At 42.3% G+C, this 13701-nt stretch overlaps 3 protein-coding genes across 3 annotated transcripts; all 3 read right to left on the minus strand.

Moving 5' to 3' along the window:
- Positions 1–2183: 2183 nt before the first annotated feature.
- elovl8a (ELOVL fatty acid elongase 8a) lies at positions 2184–6267 on the minus strand. The gene is made up of 8 exons (XM_076293258.1): positions 6253–6267; positions 6084–6150; positions 4411–4598; positions 3879–3959; positions 3640–3696; positions 3451–3565; positions 2776–2903; positions 2184–2351 (listed from the first exon to the last, which is right to left on the minus strand). Exons 1-8 carry the CDS (start codon positions 6265–6267, stop codon positions 2184–2186), a joined length of 819 nt encoding a protein of 272 aa, XP_076149373.1.
- A 628-nt stretch (positions 6268–6895) lies between these two features.
- On the minus strand, positions 6896–10500 carry selenop2 (selenoprotein P2). Its single transcript, XM_076294910.1, has 5 exons — positions 10421–10500; positions 10052–10304; positions 8853–9065; positions 8387–8495; positions 6896–8286 (listed from the first exon to the last, which is right to left on the minus strand). The coding sequence occupies exons 2-5, from the start codon at positions 10267–10269 to the stop codon at positions 7993–7995; spliced, it is 834 nt and encodes a 277-aa protein (XP_076151025.1). The 5' UTR covers positions 10270–10304; positions 10421–10500; the 3' UTR covers positions 6896–7992.
- Positions 10501–11768: 1268 nt separating this feature from the next.
- LOC143134494 (uncharacterized) lies at positions 11769–13538 on the minus strand. The gene is made up of 4 exons (XM_076294909.1): positions 13250–13538; positions 12932–13085; positions 12487–12662; positions 11769–12314 (listed from the first exon to the last, which is right to left on the minus strand). Exons 1-4 carry the CDS (start codon positions 13397–13399, stop codon positions 11943–11945), a joined length of 852 nt encoding a protein of 283 aa, XP_076151024.1. The 5' UTR covers positions 13400–13538; the 3' UTR covers positions 11769–11942.
- Positions 13539–13701: the final 163 nt, after the last annotated feature.

The following is a 13701-nucleotide window of genomic DNA, read 5'->3' on the forward strand; positions in this document are numbered from 1 at the left end:
CTCCTTATTTGGTCTGTGCTTCCTGTCTTGTTTGTTTTCCCTCCATTTCTGCCTCCTCACCTGTTCCCTGTTCCTGTCTCGTTGGTTTCGTCCAGTCCTCTGTCTCTCTGTTAATTGCTCTGTGTATTTCTATCCTCCTGTTTCTCTGTTCCCTGTCGGCTCGTCTCTCTGTTTGTCTTGTCAAAGCCCATACAGTATGTATATATGTAAGTAAGTAAGTCTAATTGTTAAGTTTGTGCTAAAATAAATCGTGTTTTTGTCTGTAATTCCGCCTGGTGGAGTCTTGCATTTGGGTCCTATCCGCCTACCCTGACAGTACGAGCCGACCAAGTATGGACCCAGCAGACTTCCCAATGGAGGAGCTAAGTCAGGTGGATTACACCCTCAGCAGGCTCAACGCTGAGCTAGTGAAGTCCACTGACTTGGGGCGCCGGCATGCTATCGTTACATTGATGCAGAGGACTATTTCCTCAAGGCCTGGGCTACTGAAGGTTCCAGGAATGGCTACCCTGACCCGTCACCATCCCTGTTACTGTCCCAGTCACCGTCCCAGTCACCGTCCCAGTCACCGTCCCTGTCACTGTTCCTGTCCCTTCTCCTGCCCCTGAGTCTGTCCTGCCTGAGTCTGTCCTGCCTGAGTCTGTCCTGCCTGAGTCTGTGTCTGTCCTGCCTGAGTCTGTCCCGTCTGCTTGTTCCCTGCCCAAGCCCTCCGAGTCTGCCCCGTCCGAGTCTGCCCCGTGTTTACGGTCTGTCGGACCAGTCCCTCCGTCCAGGCCCCCTCCGCCCACCCTGGTTGGACTTTTCTGGGGACGCCAGGAGGCGTCCGTTGAGGGGGGGGGGTGGTTACTGTCAGGATCTGGCCCTGTCCATTGAGTTTGTGCCACCCTGGTGGCCATTTTGTGTATTGTCCTGTGTTTGTTTTTGCCTGTTTCCCATGTGCTTTGTGTTACCTGCCTGTCACCTGTCTTTGTCTCCGCCCCATCTCCTTATTTGGTCTGTGCTTCCTGTCTTGTTTGTTTTCCCTCCATTTCTGCCTCCTCACCTGTTCCCTGTTCCTGTCTCGTTGGTTTCGTCCAGTCCTCTGTCTCTCTGTTAATTGCTCTGTGTATTTCTATCCTCCTGTTTCTCTGTTCCCTGTCGGCTCGTCTCTCTGTTTGTCTTGTCAAAGCCCATACAGTACGTATATATGTAAGTAAGTAAGTCTAATTGTTAAGTTTGTGCTAAAATAAATCGTGTTTTTGTCTGTAATTCCGCCTGGTGGAGTCTTGCATTTGGGTCCTATCCGCCTACCCTGACACCAGGGACCTTGCGACAAAAACGTGGAGGTACCAAACTCTCATTGTACAGATACTACTGACATATCTGCCTCCAGCATGGCGGTCTAAGGAAAACAACCCTGAAAGTCTAGCACAATAACCACTCATCTGTACGTATGTCTGAATGCTACCAAATGAAACCATGCAGAGTGGAATTGATGTGGATCAAAGAAGTCAAAGGAAGTGAATGAATCCATGTCCATGACCCAGATGGCCTTCTGTGTAATGCAGTGCAGCTGGGGGCGGAGAGAGGGGGATGGACGGGGGCCTATCGCATCACACCCAGCACAACTCATCCTACTCAGCTAACTGGGAGGGGCGGGACTCTCACTAATGACAAACCTCCCTTGGTATTCCCTGATTGGTTCTCTCCTGTTCACAGAGAGGAGATGAATAAGGAGAGTGAGGAGGAGAAAGAGAGTCAGGTCTATTTCAATTTGGCCAGATCACCAGAGCGAGCACTACATCTCTGATAACCACTGGGGGTAGGGGGTAGGGGGTGGGGGGGGAGTGGAGAGAGACTGCCCTTTGTGTGTGTGTGTGTGTGTGTGTGTGTATGTGTGTGTGGTGTGCACGCACATGTATGTGTGTGTGTATACAACGTGTTTTCTTTAGGTTGGAGAAGATACTGTGACACAGTACACAGATGAAGTATCTGAGGCTACATCATCTCCACAAGATTGCTTTCACTAAACCCGATCCCACTCCTGCCCCAAAGGTGAACACAGAGATCACAGGTATCAAGTTGTCACTTTCTGTCCTTTATTTCCACAAGGTTTACACATATTCACTTTAACTGTGTCGAGTGTACGGCGACATGTCACAGGGTAGGGGAGATCTTTGGCTTGTGTCCTTTCACGTGGGTCGTCACAGCCTCTTGGTCTTCTTGGCAATGTAGCTTTGATAGTAGAAGTTGCTGAAGAGTCCAATCAGGCTGATGGCGTACGCTACCACAACGATATTCATGGAGTTGGGGAAGTCACAGTCGGCAAACAGGTTGTAGGTGGTGTGAACAGTAACAATGAGGAACTGGAGCTGCAGTGATAAAGACACTAGCTGACTAGTTTGTATGAAGCATCTGGGTTTGCTACATTATGACCAGGAGTAAAGGTAGTCGTTAAGTATTAATTAACAATAGTCTCAAGTACACTACTTCTCAAATGAGAGCACATACTAGATGTTGCAACAATCCTTAACTAAGAATAACTTTTTTCTAAGTACATTGTACCTAAGGATTACAATAAAACTACAATTTGTTGGGCAAAAAGGTTTCTAACACATTTTGGCTGCACCAATACCTCTACTCACTGCAAGTACTAAATACTGACTGAAAATTTGAATTTGTGAATACAATCAACTAGGCATCTCTGATGAAGATTATGGCTTTGTGTATATTTAATAATTGACTGTGTTGACATCAGTGTGACCCAGAGGATCCTATATGATGGCCAGGCCTTACCAGCTGTATGGAGGTCAGGTAGCGTTTCCACCACAGGTACTTCTGCATGTGGGGGCCCAGGGCCGCTAGTCCATAGTACATGTACATCACCACATGGACCAGAGAGTTGATGAGTCCAATCAGGAATGCTGAGGACCACACACAAACAAATGGATAAACAAAAACGCAGAATACTTATTTGTACCGTTTTCTGCATTGTTTACTGCTCAATGATATCATCATTTGTATTGGTATTTTCAAGCTTTTCAATCTTCTGTAGTCTTACAAAACTTGGGCTGAAAAAGTACAGTGCATCCACTCATGGTCCCAAAGCGGTCCGACAGAAACATATTAGAGTTACTGGCTGAAGAGCTTCAGTTGGAAATTTGGTTTGCATGCTTAAGCTACAGTATATTCTCATCAAAACAGTTAAAACATAGCCTTAAATGTTAAATTAACATCAATGATTCTGATGTCTCAGTGATTTGTCTGCCCAAAAGCAAGGCATCTCCAACATTGTATTGATCAGTCATGACACCAGTCCACATAAAACTGGAATCAATGTGATAGGCTTATGGTTATTTTGTTCAGGGCATAGCAGCATTCCTGTCATTGTCAATATTCTTTCAGAATAGTGTAATGCCTCAACTCTGTGTATGTTTTTATGTGTGCGTAGATCGTGCATGTAGAACTTACACTGGCCCCCAGCCACATATTTGACACCTGCCCACCAGTTAAAGATCATGGTGCAGTGGTGGTAGACATGTAGGAATGTCAACTGACTGTTCTTCTTCCTTAAGATGAAGAACACCTGGGAAAATAAACTTTAAGTGAGTACAGAGTCGTGGAATCTCTGTGTTACATTCGTATAATTTGTTGACTTACTGTATCGCTCAGCTCAATGACTTTTGAAAAGTAGAACCACCAACACACACTGGCCATCTATACAGAAGGAACAATTAGGCTAGTTGGAGTACTACATTTGTCATGCTTCTAGTTTCTGAAATAAGGGTAAAACTTGAAAAGATGGAACATTCATAATTAATTTAGAAATTCAGAGGGATGTAGATGAGAGCAGTAAAAAGAGAGATATTAATAAATAAGAGAAATTAATAAATAATTACCCTGATCCCTAATGGGCTGTTGCTGTAGTCCACTGGCTGACAGAGTAAACTGTAATTGGCCAACCAGGAGGTCGCGGTAAACTTATGGAAGGGGGTGGGGGGGGGGGGGGCAGAGAACAATACTTGTGTGAGAAAAAAAGTGTTCCCAGAACCCCCAGTAATGAAAAAAAGCAGTCGGAAACTTGAGGCAATGAATAAAACAGGACAATACAAACTAGGGACTCTTGCAAAAAAAAGACTAGTTCTTAGATCATTCTGCTGAAATTCTAGAAAAGACAAACTCTCATAAACCTGTCCAAACCTTATCAATCATGATTCATGTCTTAAAAGGCATTCAAGATTTCACACGTGTTGAAGTGTTATGTTTGAAAAAGGTTCCGGGGTGGGGCACACATCATCCAGAGTATCATGATGATGCCCTCAACATTGTTAACTTGGGACCATATACAAGGCTGAACAAAAGCAAACTCTACTGTTTATGGCTTCAACAACCATTCCCAGTCGTGTGTGGATTTACCCTGTCCGTACCTACCTCATAGAACATATAGGCAGACAGGCACACCATGGTGAAGTTGTAAATGATGAGTATGGTTTTGATGTTGACTGGCTCTTTGTGTGCCATTAGCTTTGGTCCAAGCCACACGATGATGAGGTAGCACAGGAAGATACAGGTGATGGGGACAGGGGAGTACACCAACAGCCATGGATCTGTCCTTTTGTCTGAGGGACACACAATCTATCTAAATATCAGCAATAGACATACTGTTTCCATAAATCTTAAGCAGTTGTGTGCACTCTAGAAACACTGACAGAAATATTTCTCCAAAAGACTCAATATGACTTCACAGAATAGTTTTTTGGTGGAAACAAAATTGTCATAGTTATGCATAGCCAGGGATTAGCAGTATTAGGCCTACATTAATTTAAAATAAGTATTTCAAATACAAAATTGTATTTTGTCATTTGCATTTTATTGTGTTGAAGAAAATTGCTGTGTATTTTGTATCAAAATACTTTGTAGGTGTGTATTTTTGTAGTTTGAAAATACTGCCAAATATTTTTGGTAAAACCAATACTTTTGGTGATGTTAGCAATTTGCCCAGACTTGTTGTGATCAGAATTTTGAGATGATCCAGTGCAAAATGAGTAACATGTAGGTTGCTCAAACACACAACACTCCTCTCACACCAACCCACTCACTCAACCACATGGTTACTTGCTCACCCACACATATAAGTTTGCCTGTTTTTGGTAGAACTTTGGAGCATCTTTGACTGTGATGTGTGTGTGTCCTCCAAAGCTGATGATACACAAGGCACCTTTCTGAGCAATGTTCAACGTTCCTGAGTATTGTTCTGGCACGTTCCCTTTGATATTGGGCAACTTATTTTTCTTGAGAACTTTAATCATCAGGAAAATGAACATGATCATCCAATCGGAACAGGCACCGGTTATGTGGTTGCCCTGCTCAAACAGTTGCCCCATGTATCACCTAAAGCAATATGAAGCATTCTATGCACTAACAATGTCAGAGACTTCATTCTCCATATTATATGCCAGTGTACCATGAGTCATATTTTAAGGTAATAGAACTGTATTTGGTTGATTTAAACCCACATTATGTGGCTCTCAATGGGTTCGGTGGTTAGTTCGTACCACTTGACAAGTTGTGACTTTTTGAGTACAGCTCTGATTTCGGCTATGAGATGTAACAGGCAGATCCGCATAGTTGATCTGTTGACTTTTTGCAGATTTATGTCTTGTAGGCAGATCAAAGCTGTTGCTCTCAAACGCTGTCCACTTAATCAACAGTCAGTGTACTGATGAAGGACTAGACTAAATAGACAAATATGGAAGTTTTGCAAAGTGATTTCATGCTCCCTTTAAAGAGTATTTTAGTGTTTTGAAAATACAAAAATACAGTATTTATTTTGATACATGTGTGACTACTGTATGTTGTAGTTTATTTATTTTGATACACTTAAATTAGGGTATTTTATATTTTATTTTAAAATACATTTGGATGTATCCAAATAGCACAGCAAAAACACACTGACCATATTAGCACCATATTGGCAATCATGAGAATTAAGAGGGCATGCGCAATTTAATAAATGAACCCTTAGCCACACACACGCAAGCTCTGGGTCCAAAAACAGAGATGATGAATTGATTTTTTTTTTAAATATATATATAAAGGCCTACCTCCATTGTCTAAGATCCATTGATAGAAGATTAAAAGTCTCTGCCATGGTGAGGCGATTTGAAACACCTGTATGGACAAAAATTTTTGGGGCGCACATAATAACAAACAATCAAGCCTTTTATTTCACAAAAAGTGATAGCCTATCGGTACGGTAGACACTCGACTTACCCCCGTTCTCGTCATTTTATAAATAAAGAAATGCTGCCATCTGTCGACAAAACAGACTAGAAGACGACAAATCCAATGTGTTTGGATAGACGACTGAAGAAGATGTGTAATTTGGAATCTTTTTTTCCAAGAATTCACCGTCCCTCACTAGCAGGAAAGCTATTTAACACTGAAGTCACTAGGTTATTAGGGGATGATAAGGTTACCGAGGGCTTTCGCTCCAAGACGGATTAACCTAACAAAATCCCTTACACAACTCCGCTGCACTATAACTTTAGAACGCCCTATCTCCCTCATTTACACGAGAACGCAGGGAAACGCAGTTATCAGTGTATTTTTCAGAATGGAAAAAGTATCATGTGGATTAAGGAATGGAAAGACAACATTTTATTTTTAAAATGTATTAACCCCACTGTTCAGGTGCGTAACAAGCGATGGTTTGGAGTCACAAGATGCTTACCGTCTCCGAGAATACTGAATGATTTATGCGCGCTGATGGCAGAAAACCACTGGTTCGCTCAGGCTTCGTTTATTAGCGACCTGGCTACCATGATACACCTATAGGCTAGTGGCAGTGGTCTCTCAGTAGCCTTGTCTCACAACAATTTCACAAACGAACATTTAAAATGAGATCACTTTTTATTTCAACTCAACCTGCACAAAGAGCAAATCACACTTCAGAAATCCTGCTTGAATTTATAGCCAGTGTATCCGAGCCTTTTAGCATAATTTTGAGAAACCTCCAGGAAGCTTGACATGTGTTTGAGCACGAGATGATTTCCTTGACCCATCAGCCACACAGCTTCCATATGCACACACCTTAGTGAGGTTTAAAGTGCACATTTCATTACATGCAACATCAAGGTCAAGGATTCCTGTCACCTATTCCTGTCACACATGAAGCTGCAGAAGCTCTCATCACTTGCTCAGCTCGAGACACAGACTGGTTCTCATGATAACTGATGTGGCAAAGGAATGTATAGAACAAAGACAATATCGCTTAAGGAAAATAAAAAAGACAAGAGGTATGAGGCTGAAACATCAAAACAGCTTTCCACACAATCGACCCAAGTTGAGAGAGGAATATGCCAAAACTGTAACATGGGCCCTGAAAAATAGATATGAAACCCTGACCTAATGATGACAATGAATTATCTGCAACAGCTGGGGTATGGAGAAAAACATTTTCTATTGCTTTTGTCATGTATTATGTTTTTTTTTAATAAATAATATTTATTTATTTTTTATTTGTTTATGTACGGCACCTAGGAAAATGATGTCATCTTTACCCCAAGGATGGTGTCTGAGATACACATGGATAACATATGGGGTCCTTATTTTTATGTCGAGCACACAGTCTAATGTCTGACTAAAGCTACTTTAATAAGGCATATTTATTTTTGCTAATTTAATACCATGATGAAGATCCCAAGTACAAACATGGGTGGGTCAGCATGTGAAGGCATTCACTGAACAAGATGAGGATATCACTTAAATATCATGAAAAGACAAGAGGTATGAAGCTAAAACATCAAAACATCCCATTATGAGCCTTGATAACCCATTTCCCAACCAACTGTTTTTGGTAAGATTGCAAACCCACATTCTCTCCACCATTTCACTGGCTAGCATTGCATGTCTACTGTAACACTGTTGAGTAAACAGTAATGATTTAACCAGTTGAATTTCTGTTAGCTGCTTGCTTTTTGTTTGTTGCAACAGTCTATGGACTGCAGCGTATTACCGATCATGGTTTTCTGGTGTGGTGTCTCCTGTGGTTGCAGCATGGCCATGGTGATCATGGTGACCATGGTGACCATGTGTGTGTTTGTGTGCTTGATGGGAGTGGACCCTATCACTATCACTTTGAGAAGGCTGGGGGAGCAGTTGAGTCTTGTCTGCAGGACCCTCTTGATCGTCTGCCCGGACTGTTACGTTACCATGGGCCTGGTCAGGGATTGGTGTTGGAGACAGCGTGGTGTCATTGTTCGTAGAATTGTGGAATCCCGATTCAAAGGACGTGTAAGAATGCAACTGGAATATAAGTGAGAATGTAACAGTAATGAGTGTATTACCAACATATCAGATGGGATATAAACAAACAATGTTTTTTTTTTAATCAATTGACACTTACTGAGCAGTTACAGATATCTCTGTGATATGTGGCCCGGATGGCGGCCTCCACATATGGGAAATGTAGGAAGCTGTATGGCAGAACGATGTGAAAAGTCAGCTTGCCACACCTAAATGGGGCGAGGGTGGTGGGGACAGAGGGAGACAGCAGACAAGAAACAGGACTCACTAGGCATCCTTAACTCAACAAGTTTCACACACCCATAGTTTGCTTTGCTCAAGCATGTTTTTAAAAGATCTGGCATAGGAAAGGCCAGTATAACAGGTCAAGGTTTAATTGTGTGCCAAAAGCTCAAGAATGCAACCCCTCAGCAGGAAGATTCAATGCATCTGTGCAATTACCTAATCTGTTTGCAATTATCATGTTGGTTATTCACTCTTGATTAGTAACTAAACATAGACACATGGAAAGATTTTTTTCTTATCAATATGATGGAAAATGATTGTGATGTGTATACAAGCTGGACCTGTCATAAATGAGGACGTCATCTTTTTCTCCCTGAAGAGCAGCCCAGACGTCTTGTTGGAGGGGACTCTGCTGATAGACAGGGATCCCTTCTGCTGCTCTCCTCTTCAGCTCCCAGTACATGGCTCTGGATTGGGCCTCTTGCTCATTCACAATCAGGAATGACACGTTGGCCAGCTTACTCAGGGCCAGCCTGTCACGCAAGTCTCCCATGCTTCAGGGGGGAAAAGTGTACGTTTGGAAAGTTATAAAATCAAAAGGAAAGGTGAGGGGAAAAAAAGAAGGCAGGCCATTGCTTTCCCTACAGTAGTGAGGCAGAACTAGAACTTTGTGTGTGCCTCAGTCTTGCTCTCAGTCTAAGTATGGATAACCATGGACAAGACAGTGCAGAGTTCAAAATGTATAATATAGTATAGTATAAGTATATATACTCTTTTGCTCCCGTGAGGGAAATTTGGTCTCTGCATTTATCCCAATCCGTGAATTAGTGAAACACACACAGCACACAGTGTACACAGTGAGGTGAAGCACACACTAATCCCGGCGCAGTGAGCTGCCAGCATCAACAGCGGCGCTCGGGGAGCAGTGAGGGGTTAGATGCCTTGCTCAAGGGCACTTCAGCCGTGCCTACTGGTCGGGGTTCGGACCCGCAACTCTCCGGTTACAGGTCCGAAGTGCTAACCAGTAGGCCACGGCTGCCCCAATGAGCATATGAACGAATACACTGTCTTCAAAAAATTTCTGTCTAGGAGCGCTTCCTGGACTCAAATTTGTTTGTTTGAGGTGCTCTTTGGATGGGAAAATGTAGATGAGAAAAAAACAGGGGATTCCAAGGCACTCTCAATTGTCAAAGGTTAAAAAGCCTTTATATTGTTGGCTTGGTTACATTTAAACCTTTAAAAAAAACATGACTGTGACTCCCTGATGATAGCCTGGGTGTTCCCATGCTGCCTTGCGCACGTCTCATTGAGAAGTGGTGGCGCTAGCCAGGCTACCCTGATGAAGGCTTGTTTGCCGAAACGCGTCGGAGTTTTTTTAAAGGTTTAAATGTAACCAAGCCAACAAAATAAAGGCTTTTTAACCTTTGACAATTGAGTGCCTTGGAATCCCCTGTTTTTTTCTCGAATACACTGTCTTCCTGACAACATTACAGAACTTTGCCATGACTTTGTGATTCTTCTCATTCTAAATCCCACTTACCGGGAAGCTTGCGTCAGGCAGAAGTGTCAGCTAGCTTTGAGAAGCGCCACCATCACTATGTGCCCATGGAGCTCTTCCATGGGGGCTTTGCCCTCTATCTCCCAGTGTGGGGCAGTCTTGCATATCCTGGAGGCTTCAGTATCCCTTTCCACGATAAGTGGTGATGCCCACAGGAGGGCAGGGAGTGCAGTCAGCCACAGAGCACGGAGTCCCTGCATGACCGCCTTCCCTTACTTCACCCACTAAAGCACAACTGAAAAAGCAAAAACAGTGCCAGAGAGCCAAGTTGTTCCATTATTTATAGTGAGCTATACATATTAACTAAATGAAAAATAACATAACCTACTAGAAATACCTAACAATACAAACCTTGTTTGATGGCTGTAGGAGTCAGTGTGTTCCAGCCGACCTACAATCTATAGTGTTTACCCCCTGGTTTTAAAGTACACATCAGAGCCAAAAGCTGCCCCCAAAGCAAACACCAAGAACCAATCATTGGATAAGGTGACGTTAGCTTACCTATGCGGGTTTGCCCTTAATGTGTGGGCTATGTGGCACAACCTTCCAACTCTACTTTCAGGAGCACATTTTGTTAGCCATTAATCATTGTTTGCTTGAAGTAAACATTGGGTAATTGGTTTACATGCTTTCAAATTCTAGAGAAAGGGGGGGGGGGGATGCACCTCATCTATTTCAAGCATATCCTATTTCAGTATGATAAATCCTGTATTTTGCTAAGCAAGCATGCATTCAACTTATCAATTTAAAGAATGTGTAGAGTACTCCCTTGTTTGTTATTAAACTATACTAACACGTAGCCTACACAAGGAAAAAGGATCAGCTTTTTAACTGTCTGCGCAGCTTTGTTTTTCAACCCCTCTGAACAACTGGACCAAAGTACAAGTCTCTGGTAAAACTATTGCGCTCTGCACTCTCTAAACATCGTGGCATCTAAAAACAAAGGGTTTGTCATGAAAAAGTTTTGGTCCACATGTCCTGTTTCTGTCATTTTAAACATTGAGGTACCAATAATTTCATGAAGTAACTATGATAATTCCGAAACGCATGCTGTTGAAAACTTTTATTCTTAAGATATTGTACATTTAGTACTGCCTGGATAACAGCATGCTGCACAAAAGTATCATTTTGCAACTCCATAGAGGTTTATGGAGTGTGGTGGGACACCATCATGCAGTCAGACAAGAGTTTGCTTAGGAGGCACAGTAAATATTTGAGTAAACTTAAGTGTCTCTTCTCCAATGCACTGGATGCATATTTTGTTTTCCTTCCCAAGTATGGCAGATAACATTGTGTGCTGGACGGTAACGTGTGGCATGTTGGTGTGTAGTTTGCAGTCATTCTGCCAAGCCCCTCACAACCATGTGTACCAAACAAATCAAATTCTGTGAAATGGCTAGAGCAGAGAGCAAAAATGTTTGTGTACTTCTTTCCCTCTTCACCACTGAGGTAAACAATATTAAAAACATGGCCATCAATTAATGACTTTTACAAGTTTTGACACCATCTTGCAGTCGGTAAGGCTCAAGAACATTGTTGAAGAAGAAATGAGGCTAAACGCACTCAAGTAAAACACCTTTTACTTAAAATATTGTGCATACTATTTTCATGGCTGTACTCTGTGTGCAAACATTTAATAGTGTCTTAGGTGTGTTGGCTATTGTAATATGTTCATATGAGAATGACCCAGCATCTTCAAAATATTCATTGGGAATTTAATATTGAAAAAATACCTCTGATCACACACTCTTTATGCAACCAGGTACCGATGCAAAATCTCAAAAACTATAGAGCCGCATCAATTATTGCCTTCAGCCAAATATTAATTTTATAATTTGAAACTTAAAAACAAAACATAAAAAGAGAAATGCCTCTACGTCATCACCCCTATAAGTCCGTCATCATTAGCTCCACTGCCCTCTGGACTGTTACATGATGTTATGATGCCAAGGCCCAGTTCAGCCAGCTCTTCCTGCATGCTGGTGGACATTGCTTTGGGCTCCAATCGGTTGCACAAAGTTCTGTAGGAGGGTAAGGGGTATCCCAGATCTCGGAGGAACTCGTACCCTTTGACCCCGACGGCGCAACGGATTTTGCGGGCAGTCAACACAGTGTCCTGAGACCACACGGCCCTGCGCGAGCGCTTGGCCAAGGTGAGCGCCCGGATCTGATCCTCAAACAGGAACATCTGAAGCCCTTTCTCGATCTTGTTCAGTTTGTGGAGACGTTTCTTCATTTCCTCTACCTGTTAAAACACATCAGCACAAGGATGGCTTCAGAACACTTTTTTGGCCAATGCACACACAAGCACCACAAGAGAATTCTACAATACTTCTAGCAATTACTGGACTACAGTGCCAAAGTCAGCCTAAGCACAATGAGAAAAAGGAGTTTGCCCAAATGGATGTGAAACTGGCCTCTCTCTGTAGCCTGGCTGTGTGTTGTTGCTGCTGCTCCAGCTGAGCCTTGTAGTGTTGACAGAGAGTGCAAGGGTGCTCTTCCTCTGTGGCCTGCAGTCCTGCCTCCTCCTCTGTACTCAGTTTAGGCTGTCGCCGAGCATAGCCATGGTCTCCCACGTTAAGGTCCTTCTCCACTAGAAGTACATAAGTCAAGACTACATGAACTGGAATTTAATGATAAAAAAATCAATTTAATGATAAAAAAAAGTAAATCCTTATGAATAATACAATTCACTATGGCAAGAATCCTCTCTGTAAGAAAGTAGCCTAGTCCTATTTAAAATATTGGCTTCAATTAAGAGACTTTCTTAACAGGGATACCTTACTTTAAAGTCCGACTCAATATAAAATACTCTTTTTAAAAAAAAAAAAACTACAAATAAAATGGGTATGACTATCTTACCTGGTTCTGGTTTAATAGGTAGAGTTATCTGGGGTGTGATGGGAGAGGGGGGGTCGGGTACATTAAAGAGGGTAGGGATGGCATTAGGTTTTAGTTTCTTCCCCCCTGCTGGTGATCTTGCGATTTCTTCAAACTGACTTTCTTCGAAATGGTCCTGCGAGAAAATTATATGAAATGGATCTTTCGTAAGATACGGAACGAAAGAACAGTCGCTGTATTTTTATCAGCATCCAAATTAACAACCGAGACAAACATAGCTGCTAATTGTGTTCATGTCATTGCATAGCGACGCTTATGTACATGAGTTTACAAACTTGCCTGGCATAACCTGGAGCAGGGTGTCGGCACAAAGTCACGTCGACAGTTTATCACCCACTTTCTGCTTCGTACGGGGTCTTTCGGAAATCTAAAGAGTTGTTTACCTATAGTAGTGGAGTTAGAGCAATTTGGTGCAGAGCATCCACCCATATTTAGTTATGAAGTGGCAAAAGTTAGCAGTAAGCTAAATAGCTATAAGCTATTAGCTTGCTAGCTCAAGTAACTAGTGTCTCGTTATTGATGACACGTAACGTTAGAGAGCCCTCTAAAGCTAACCGCTAACAAGGTTAGCGGTTTAGCAAGGACTTCCTGGGAAAACGTTTTTGGTTAATTTACACCTACCAGAAAGAATACACACATGCATTCAAATATATTAACAATATCGTAACAAAAGGTTTTACAACGAAAAATAAAAAAGAGGCTACAAGAAATTAGTGAAATGCAGACTTAGT

This window comes from Alosa pseudoharengus, unplaced genomic scaffold (genome assembly GCF_046254945.1).
Source record: "Alosa pseudoharengus isolate Yale_2024_CS ecotype anadromous, Long Island Sound unplaced genomic scaffold, YU_APseudo_1.1 YU_APseudo_1.1_scf_2, whole genome shotgun sequence".
NCBI lineage: Eukaryota > Metazoa > Chordata > Actinopteri > Clupeiformes > Clupeidae > Alosa > Alosa pseudoharengus.

Excerpts from the sequence above, each read along its gene's own strand:
- elovl8a (XM_076293258.1), bottom strand. Across the intron at positions 3,566-3,639 it reads TCATTGAGCTGAGCGATACA|GTGTTCTTCATCTTAAGGAA; the intron begins GTAAGTCAACAA and ends TTATTTTCCCAG. Across the intron at positions 2,904-3,450 it reads ATATGTGGCTGGGGGCCAGT|CATTCCTGATTGGACTCATC; the intron begins GTAAGTTCTACA and ends TGTGGTCCTCAG.
- LOC143134494 (XM_076294909.1), bottom strand. The coding sequence starts at position 13,399 with ATGGGTGGATGCTCTGCACCAAATTGCTCTAACTCCACTACTATAGGT. Across the intron at positions 13,086-13,249 it reads CCTGCTCCAGGTTATGCCAG|GACCATTTCGAAGAAAGTCA; the intron begins GCAAGTTTGTAA and ends ATTTTCTCGCAG. Across the intron at positions 12,315-12,486 it reads CAGCCAGGCTACAGAGAGAG|GTAGAGGAAATGAAGAAACG; the intron begins GCCAGTTTCACA and ends GTGTTTTAACAG.